This window comes from Ostrinia nubilalis, chromosome 27 (genome assembly GCF_963855985.1).
Source record: "Ostrinia nubilalis chromosome 27, ilOstNubi1.1, whole genome shotgun sequence".
In the NCBI taxonomy this organism is placed as follows: domain Eukaryota; kingdom Metazoa; phylum Arthropoda; class Insecta; order Lepidoptera; family Crambidae; genus Ostrinia; species Ostrinia nubilalis.
This window is the reverse complement of record NC_087114.1, coordinates 6,580,641-6,590,324: the sequence shown is the minus strand read 5'-3', so window position 1 is coordinate 6,590,324 and position 9,684 is coordinate 6,580,641. Positions and strand designations below refer to the sequence as shown.

Sequence of the window (9,684 nt, the reverse complement as noted above, 5' to 3'; positions counted from 1 at the left end):
AGTTAACTCAACCAGATTGTACGTAACATCGCACAAAGATTTAATCCTTCTTGTAAATTATCTCTTGCCAATCTAATAAACTGACTCATTTATCCTTATCAATATTACATACATCATACAACTGACACAATTTTTAATTTCATAACACCCTAGTATACTACTTATTAATTAATCATTAGGTAAATATTTCATAACGTCGAGAAAGCGTTGATATAAATTACTGTTAAGTATTTTTTTCACCATTCTAACATCAATTCTTCAAGTGTGTGTTTTAGTTTTTCTAAAAAAATCAACAAAATGTCTCCTTTCAAGGTCCTTTTCATCTGTATTCAAGCTTGTCTTCTCCAGGTAAAATACTTTAACTACAATATTATTAATAGAGATAAATAAACTGTTGGTTTGTATTGAACAGGCTTCGAAACTTCGGGGCCTATTCGAAAAATTCCTTCACCATTACAATCCTACATTATTTTTGATGAACACAGGCGGTATGGAATTTGCCAGTACGAAATTTACTAAACAAACGAAACGAAACTTACTAAGTAATTTGTATTAATAGTTTGTCAAAAAAACAGCTATTTATAAATGCATGTCTCCCCAGCCCGTCTGGCGAGCGCTCGAGCGTGAGAAACTAAATCCTCTATTTGCTTCTTTAGTAAATAAAAGAGGGTTGTTTTCCTGCAGTGGAGACTAAATGACCTGACGATGTTGACAATAACCTTTCTTTTGCAGATGGCTTACACCCAAGTCATCACTGGCATTAACAACGCCGGTGGCTGGTCCGCAGGCAGCGTTAACAGCGGCTTCACTGGCGGCTACGCGCCCTCAGACGTCGCCGCCGTTGCCGCCCTGCCAGTCGCTGGCCCGTACGGCGGCACTGGCACTGGCGAGATTACCGTAGCGGGCGAGGTGCAAGCGACCGGCCAAACTATTGTCACAGGCCAAGTGCCAGTCATTGGCACGGTGTCCTTCAGTGGCAGCATCCCAGCCAGTGGCGTCGTGTCCATCGCTGGAAACTGTGGATGTGCTAATGCTCTATAAGATTTTGTTGAATAGTAAATAAATTGTTGATTTTTGGGTATCTACATAATCATTTCATTTAAACACCTTACCTCTAACTGCTATCTTGGCTATCTTACCTCTAACTGCCGGAACATAACAATGCTGTTAACATTGTTGTTATGGCGACAGACTTAGGTAAGATGGTGGTAGATAGCCAGGCGGACTTAGAACAAGCCCTACCACCAAGCAAACCGAACAGAAAAAACTGAAGCAGGTGGTCTTACCACTAGACCACAGAGGCGGTTAAATATATGTATTATGATATGAGAGTATTATTCGATTTATTTCATCAAAATCTTTGAACATACACCATTGTTTTTAATCATATTTATTTTATTTATTAAGGAAATAAACAGCAACATTCTTTAAAACATAAATAAACAAAGAAAATAATTAACACATTTGCCTTAAATTATTTCCACTGCTAGTTAACACAGGTTATGTTGATTTAGAATATAACATAAAAAACAAAATCCCAACAAAAACATGTAGTGAAAAGTTATTAGATCCCATGTGTTGCCTGTAGAGCTTCTAACTCTACAGGCCTAACTCTACACCTTAGGCCCAGAACAGACGGTGAAACGCAACCAGTTTGAAACTTTCAAACTGGTTGCGTCATTTATGTGGTCTCTCAACGGACGCTATGGCAGAAACTTAGATGCAACTCAAAAGTAACTAGCAGTTGCAGTTTCGTTCAGTAGCGTTTCACCGTCTGTTCTGGGCCTTTATCAAAATTATGTAGCAAGCGATTTCACAGTACGAGTAGATTAATAGCGAAAAACAACACACGGTATCCTTCCGTTTGGAATTACTTTTCGCCAAATTTCACTTCGCAAACAACTTATCGCCAAAGTTTCATTTCCCAGATGAACTTTTAGCAACTGTACTTTTCGCAACTAATTCATTTGGTCAAATTATCATTTGGAAAAATTTTACGTGGCAAAAATGTTTATATAGCAAATGTTTATTTTGCCAAATATTATATCCCAAATAATTTGTTGGTCAAATTGACACTTCACATACTTACCCACCGTTACCCACAAATCAAAGCATATGGCACATGATCATGGTTTTCACAATAATTTTATGTAAAACAAAGAGATTGCAGAAAATAGTATGGTTGCAAAAAAGTAGGTATTGCAGAAAATAGCGTAGGTTAGGTTAGGTTAGAACAGTGACCCTTAATCCTAGACCTAACCCTTGACCCTAGAATCACCTCTATTGTTAATGAATCATTTGGAAATTTAGATAAAAAGAATGAAATAAGAAAATTAATTTAGAAAAAAATTTATACTAACTACTTTGTATTCCATTCTATGCACCAATCAAATTATTTTGTAAATAGTTGACCGTGAAATATTTTTGCCAAATGTAACATTTGGCAAAACATACTTTGCCAAACAATAATTTGCTAAACAATAATATGCCAAAAACGACATTTGCGAATTAAAAGTTTGCAATAAGTTGTTTTGCCTAATGAGAATTTGCCAAATGAAAATTTGCGAAACGTTGTTTGCGATGTGATAATTTGGGAAACGTTTTTTGGCCAAACATTAGTATCTATGTTAAGATCTATCTAAGATTCTCTATTGAGAAATTGTAAAATAACTACTGTCTTGTCTTCTCCACGACAAGAGAATTCAAAGTGACAAAATATTTTAAGTAATATTTAGTAATAAACCTTTTGTCTTTCTTTCCTTCTTTATTTCCTTGCATCAAGGTTGCACTTGGAGGTTGCAGGATACCTAAGGTGTACGCAATCAAAAACATAAAAATAAACTTCAACAATTTTATTCACAAATCAACAAATTACTATTAACCTTAAAATCTACGGCCAATTCTGCCAGCGTTGGCAGGCTGAATGGCAGGCAGGCCTTCGCTCACGATGCCAACCTCGCCATTGCCGCAACCGCAAGTGGCTACGCCAGAGCCAGAAGTTGGCAGGGCACCTTCGAACGCCACAGCGCTTAAGTAAGGCAACTGGCCACTCACAGTCAAGATTCCTTCGATCGCGTGCTCTGAAGCAACCGCCAAGCCACTGGGTCCAATAGGCGAGATACTGGTCACGAACAGTGGCCCTCCTGAGGCTACAGTAAGACTTTGCGGTCCAGAGACGGAGCTGCCAATGCCAGAAATGCCGCTGCCAAGAGAGCTTCCAGATGCACCAGCGTTCAAAATGGCGCCGAAGCCGCTGCCGAACCCGTATGCGTTAGAAACGCCGCTGCCAAACGCCGAGTTTCCAGTTACTATTTGGGAGAACGCAGCCTGAAAAGAAACAAATCTTTCTAAGTTTTGCATATAAAATATCACATTATAACTTTTAAAAAAAATAAAACCGACTTCAAATGCGTGAACACAAAAAAAAACTAAAAATTAAAAATATTGCGTATAAAAAAGTTCATCCCCAATTTTCCACCCTTGGGGTGAAATATTTTCTTCAAATTCGCATGAAACCCCCCTTTTGATAATACCTATTCAACAAAAAAATAATCGTTCAAATTGATTTATAATCGGCGGAGATATTGCGTATAAAAAAGTTCATCCCCAATTTTCCACCCTTGGGGGTTGTTTTTTCTATTATTAAATTTAAATGGGACCACCGTTGAGGTATTACCTATACGCCGAAAAAAGATTTGTTCAAATCGGTTCATAATTGGCGGAGTTATCGCGTAACAAACATAGAAAAAAAAAAAAAAAACATACGGGTCGAATTGAGAACCTCCTCCTTTTTTGAAGTCGGTTGAAAATCATGGGTTGATTGTAGAGCTTATTCTAAGAGTCTAAGAATGTCCACCATCTTAATCTAAGCATGTGGCCATAACAACAATGTTAACGGTGTTATTCGGTTTCGGCAGTTAGAGGTAAGATAGCCAGTTCCTCTGTGGTTGAGGACTCCAGGTGAAGCTCGTTTCCACCATAGACCTGGTTACTATTTTCCATCAGGTGAGACGCAGGCCAAGAGTTTACTTTGTATGTTTTCAAAAGTCAATCGTATTTAGGATTTTGTAGGGGATCAATATTTTTAAAAAACTTTTCTTTTTCTAGTCAAAATATTTACCTGAATAAGAAGAGCTTGAGCGCAAAGAACCAGCACAATTTTAGCTGCCATTTTGAAGTTTTTGTTTTTACAAAGCAAGCTTCAATCGTAATATGATTTTTGCAGAAACACCTATGGTTTTTATACAAATGATTTGAAACATTTCACAAAATAATACAACGAATATTATCATAAGTTTCATCAGTACTGCTGACATAATTTCTTAGTATTCAATTATAATTATTACGTGACCTAAGTAACTAATTTATTAATTGTAGGTAGTAGGTACTTACTAATATCTACACTACAAAGAAAACTTTTAAATATTTTGTGTTTTTATTGGCTATCTGAAACCTCACGTGATCAAAGTTATTTTCTGAAAATGGGCTTTTAAAAAGCTCTTTTACAGGTTCTAGTGTTATCCAAACCCTACCACTGCTTCGGGACAATAAATAGGCCAGTGCTGAGAAGAAGTAGCACAAGAAACTCAGTTACAGGGCAGATATGTACCATCCGAGACTGCATCTCACTTAACACCAGGTGCGATTGCGGTCAAATGCCAGCCTTGTCTAGTTAGCATAAAAAAAGAAGTTAAATTTAGGTCCTCTGTAGCACAAAATAGAAATCTATTTTGTGTCTGTAGTGTTATGCTTACTGTCCGTTGTGTATATTGTTTTCTGAAGGTTGTTTATACCTTTGTTTTTTAACTGTCATAGCTAGTTAGCAAGCACTAGAGGGATGTCGGTCCTTAACATTGAACTCTTTCCATGTTCCTCTGATTAATTTGGTTGAGGGTCCAATGACAGTTTAACTTTCTCTTGGGACAAAAATTGGCTTTCACTGGTTGGGTCAAGCTGAGATCTTGGCTACACAGAAGTTGCAAAAGTAAGAACGAGAGGTGGGTATAGTCCTTATAAGAGACAAATTGTGTGAAAACAGCACGAGAATTTTTACCCGAAATCATGGAGTATCACACAGATTAATCTATGGACTGTCACTATATTATTCGACATTCAAACTTCCTATGTGCCCCATAATATTTGATTTGAAAATACCTAGCTCCCATTTACTTCAGATGACACAGTATTAGGTTGATGTGCTATCATCTGACAAGATGATCACCAGTCTTCATCATCATCATCATTTCAGAAACAGGACGTCCACTGCTGAACATAGGCCTCGCCCAATGATTTCCACATCGCCCGGCTGCATCCAGCTCCTTCCCGCTACCTTAATGAGGTCGTCAGTCCACCTTGTGGGACGTCCCACGCTGCTTTTTCCGAAACGTGACCTCCACTCCAAAACCTTGCGGCCCCATCGGCATCACCTGTCTTAGTTATCAGTTAACATCTACCACCTTAATCAATACGAGTACGTAATATCAATTATCTATAAGCAGAATGCATCGTATTATGTAAAAATTGCTACACGTGATCATTATCACTATTGTCAGCAATTCCAACGCTTATGTAAGCTATTGACTGTATTTTATGTAATACATGAACTTGACATTGTGTGTCAATCATTCTAACGTAATGTTTTAATATAAAAACCTTGACTGGGTTTGATTTAATTATAATCATTCTTGTGTTGACAAGAACAATACAAACTTTACAAATAAAAAATTATATTTGTATCCAAAACAAAATGGCCTTCAAATACGTCATTGTTTGTGCTTCAGCACTTCTCCTTCAGGTAAACAAAATTAGTTATTACTTTCATTTGTTTTCATCTATGTGATGATTCATCGGTCTCCACTTTGATCACCCAGGTGATCAAGTCATCAGTGACACTGGTGTCTTTTGATCACCCATGGATAAAATCACTTAGGTGATCAAAGGACACCAAAGTGTCACCTGGAGTCCACTTTGGCGACCTCTTCGACTCCTAGCAGTCTTGGGCTGGTGCACCCAAAGATTATTCCACCAATAAAGCATAATTTATTATTTTAACATTGTCAAACATAGTAATAAATTAACTTTTTCTTTATTTACAGTCCGCGTGCGGTCAAATCCTAAGCGCCAGCTCTCTTGGCGGTGGAACCGTCAGCTACGGTTCTGGAAGTGCCTACGCCAGCAGTGGTGCAGTCAGCTCACTGGGATCTGGAATCGTCAGTGGAAGCTCACTTGGATCTGGAATCGTCAGCGGCAACTCTCTTGGCACTGGCTTGGTCAGCGGTGGCTCTCTTGGCTCTGGCATCGTCTCCGGTGGCTCTTTAGTCAGCGGCGGCTCTCTCAGCTCTGGCCTTGTCAGCGGCGGTTCTTCTGGCTTAGTCAGCGGTGGCTCTCTTGGCTCTGGCATCGTCTCCGGTGGCTCTTTAGTCAGCGGCGGCTCCCTCAGCTCTGGCTTGATCAGCGGTGGCTCTCTGGGCTCTGGCTTGGTCAGCGGTGGTTCTCTTGGCTCTGGCATCGTCTCCGGTGGCTCTTTGGTCAGCGGTGGCTCCCTCGGCTCTGGCGTTGTCACCGGTAGCTCTCTCGGTTCTGGCTACACCGTGGCTACTGCCCCCTTAACAGTGACCAGCATCTCTCCCATCGCTCCTAGCGGTCTGGCAGTTGCTTCTGAGAACGTCATCGAAGGAATTCTCACTGTAAACGGTCAGCTGCCGTTCCTGAGCGCTGTGGCCTTCGAAGGCGCCCTGCCCACTTCTGGCTCTGGCGTGGCTACTTGCGGCTGCGGCAGTGGCGATGTGGCCATCACCAGTGAAGGCCTGCCCCAGAACTTGGGCCTCCGTTACTAGAAAGTAATAATGTTGATTGTTAATAAATGCATAAGTTGTAAATAATACGGTATTTTCTTTTGATATCCTATTAGATATTATAATTATAATGTATACCTACACCATAGAAAAACGAAAAAATCTGTGGTTTGATATTCGAATTCAAAACTTTGAAAATAAACAAAGGCATGTCGCTCCTCATCATCATCGTCGTCGTCGGGCTCAAGAGGAGCATCTGTAAGTTACTAGAGGTAAATGGAAGATTTGACCTACACCCCCCACGCTAGCCAGACGGGTTGGGGAGGCCCGATATTCTCATATTATTATTTTTATTTCTCCCTTAGCCGCCTCTTACGACATCCACGTGAAGAGTGGGTGTTCTTATTTACTCTGCCTGAGTCAGTGTCTAAATCCCACGTATACAGTACATCATGCATCTTTTGTAGTAACGTAAATAAAACAAGAACATTCTCGAAAAATTGATTTTTAAAAATATTCGTCATTACCTTGGTAACTAGAAAAATAGTTGTTAGTATTTATACGTCAAGAATTCAAAATACGTATTTTAATTAAGAAAAACTCAACTCTGCCCATGTAGACTAAAGTCCAATACGTAGTTAGTATTATAATCTATAATTGACATTAAATTTAATTATTTGCTCTGTCTGTAACTATTCTTTATATTTGCACTAGCTTTAGCCCGCGGCTTCACCCGCGTGAAATTTCGTTTGTCACAGATCGTCATAAGTTATAGCCTATATGTTATTCTGGGCTATTAACAATAATACAGTAAAGTTTCATCAAAATCCGTTCGGTAGTTTTTGCGTGAAAGAGTAACAAACATCCAGACATCCAAACTTTCGCATTTATAATATTACATTAGTAGGATGTCATTGGTTTTGACTAAATAGGTCTTAAGTAACATTATTTCAAACAAGAACTACTCTGTAACCACCTATTTAAGGCAAATAAATTATTATTTATTTTATTTATTTATTTATTTAGTGCATTTTTTCCTGTAATAAGTCCGGATTTGACATACCTATTCGTCAACTCCCACGTGTGTCAAACTCGCGAATTAGATTTTCCCTAGGTAGGTATTTTTTGTTCAACTCGCACGTCTTTTATATTTATTTATTTATTTATTTAAACTTTTATGCCTAAATAAATTTGTACATAAGGCGAACTTAATGCACTAAAGCATTCTCGACCAGTTTACCTTTGGGTTGAGCAGAAAAGAAATTTGTTTATAGTAGGTAGGTTGAGCAGAAAAGAAATTTGTTTATAGTAGGTACCTAAAATACAGTGTGAGTCACGTTAAAGTGTACATATGAAAATAAATGAAACTAGACCTATTTTCATCGACAAAAAAGAGGTCAAAAAATTTTTGAGTTGTTTTTTTAATTTTTTATAGAATTTTTTTTCTTCCAATTACTTATTGTAAAGAAAACGTTATAACTTTTAAACTAAGCGGTATATCCTGATAAAATAAAAACAGTAATAATGCTTAATAACAGGCGATACTAAAAAATACATAAAATACGCAAAAAAGGCCAATAAATAATAAAAAATGATACTTTTTGAAAAAAATCCGCTTTTAAATTCGTGTTTTTTTGGTTATTTGATAAATTTCTCCAAAAAATGCCCCTATAACCGGTGGTTTTTATTACTTTGTATTATTCTCTATCGTATTACCTTCGTAAAACCAAAAATCACATGTCTCTATCTCTATCACAACGTTTGCAATGATCGTTTGAACAAAGGCCTGCCACAACATTATTCTCCGCTACAGGTAGAGACAATTTTAATTTTAACTAAAATGCTTATTTTACTTCGAAATCTTTTGTTTTTATTTGAAATCTAACTTGTCTTTATCAAAATTACAAATCTAGAGCCATTTTCAGTTTCGTTGTTAACGAAGCGTTGAATGGCGCGCCCGGAGAGGCTAAGTTCAAACGATCATTGCAAACGTTGTGATAGGGATAGAGACATGCGATTTTTGGTTTTACGAAGATAATACGATAGAAAATAATACAAAGTAATAAAAACCACCGGTTATAGGGGCATTTTTTGGAGAAATTTATCAAATAACCAAAAAAACAAGAATTTAAAAGCGTTTTTTTTTTCAAAAAGTATCATTTTTTATATATTTGTTGGCGTTTTTTGTGTATTTTATGTATTTTTTTAGTATCGCCTGTTATTAAGCATTATTACTGTTTTTATTTTATCAGGATATACCGCTTAGTTTAAAAGTTATAACGTTTTCTTTACAATAAGTAATTGGAAGAAAAAAAATTCTATAAAATTTTTTAAAAAAATCTCAAAAAAAATTTTACCTCTTTTTTGTCGATAAAAATAGGTCTAGTTTCATCTATTTTCATATGTACACTTTAACGTGACTCACACTGTATTTAAGTTTCATTGAACCTGAAGTGTTGTAAAGTAACGACCCGCATGTCATCGCACGTAGTGTACCTACTTGAAACGCGTATTACGAGTATTATGTATGTATTTTGATAAAAATTAATAGAATAGAAACTATCTAGTACCTACTTACTATGTAGTTAGTGTAAGGTTATGTTTTATGTAAATATTATAACCCCTTACTAATAAAAAGTTAGGTACATGCTTGCTGAACACTGTTTTAAAATGGCATTTCCAATGTAATGTGAAAGTAATTTTAAAACACTGTCGACGAGCGTGTAATTTTTATCAGCAAGGAGGTATTAGGTAGGTAAGTAATGGGACTATTCCCACCTCTGCAACTCCTGTGTAGCCAGGATCTACAGCTTGACCGCCAACAACCCAACTAGTGAAGGTCAAGTTTCTCCCGGGGAAAGTTAAACTGTCATTGGACCCGCAACGAAAT

The 9,684-nt window shown here is 37.4% G+C and overlaps 3 protein-coding genes across 3 annotated transcripts; 2 read left to right on the top strand and 1 right to left on the bottom strand.

Moving 5' to 3' along the window:
- The first annotated feature begins 246 nt into the window (after positions 1–246).
- On the top strand, positions 247–1,078 carry LOC135085088 (chorion class CA protein ERA.1-like). Its single transcript, XM_063979864.1, has 2 exons — positions 247–348; positions 733–1,078. The coding sequence occupies exons 1-2, from the start codon at positions 298–300 to the stop codon at positions 1,039–1,041; spliced, it is 360 nt and encodes a 119-aa protein (XP_063835934.1). The 5' UTR covers positions 247–297; the 3' UTR covers positions 1,042–1,078.
- Positions 1,079–2,883: 1,805 nt separating this feature from the next.
- LOC135084749 (chorion class CB protein M5H4-like) lies at positions 2,884–4,190 on the bottom strand. Its single transcript, XM_063979488.1, has 2 exons — positions 4,121–4,190; positions 2,884–3,327 (listed from the first exon to the last, which is right to left on the bottom strand). Exons 1-2 carry the CDS (start codon positions 4,169–4,171, stop codon positions 2,884–2,886), a joined length of 495 nt encoding a protein of 164 aa, XP_063835558.1. The 5' UTR covers positions 4,172–4,190.
- A 1,556-nt stretch (positions 4,191–5,746) lies between these two features.
- Positions 5,747–6,852, top strand: LOC135084748 (keratin, type I cytoskeletal 9-like). Its single transcript, XM_063979487.1, has 2 exons — positions 5,747–5,794; positions 6,096–6,852. Exons 1-2 carry the CDS (start codon positions 5,747–5,749, stop codon positions 6,834–6,836), a joined length of 789 nt encoding a protein of 262 aa, XP_063835557.1. The 3' UTR covers positions 6,837–6,852.
- Positions 6,853–9,684: the final 2,832 nt, after the last annotated feature.

What these genes read in the sequence shown, in the direction of transcription:
- LOC135085088 (XM_063979864.1), top strand. Translation starts at nt 298, where the DNA reads ATGTCTCCTTTCAAGGTCCTTTTCATCTGTATTCAAGCTTGTCTTCTC. An exon ending in TTCAAGCTTGTCTTCTCCAG is followed by an intron (nt 349 to 732) that starts GTAAAATACTTT and finishes TTTCTTTTGCAG; the next exon opens with ATGGCTTACACCCAAGTCAT.
- LOC135084749 (XM_063979488.1), bottom strand. Translation starts at nt 4,171, where the DNA reads ATGGCAGCTAAAATTGTGCTGGTTCTTTGCGCTCAAGCTCTTCTTATT. An exon ending in CTCAAGCTCTTCTTATTCAG is followed by an intron (nt 3,328 to 4,120) that starts GTAAATATTTTG and finishes GTTTCTTTTCAG; the next exon opens with GCTGCGTTCTCCCAAATAGT.
- LOC135084748 (XM_063979487.1), top strand. Translation starts at nt 5,747, where the DNA reads ATGGCCTTCAAATACGTCATTGTTTGTGCTTCAGCACTTCTCCTTCAG. An exon ending in CTTCAGCACTTCTCCTTCAG is followed by an intron (nt 5,795 to 6,095) that starts GTAAACAAAATT and finishes CTTTATTTACAG; the next exon opens with TCCGCGTGCGGTCAAATCCT.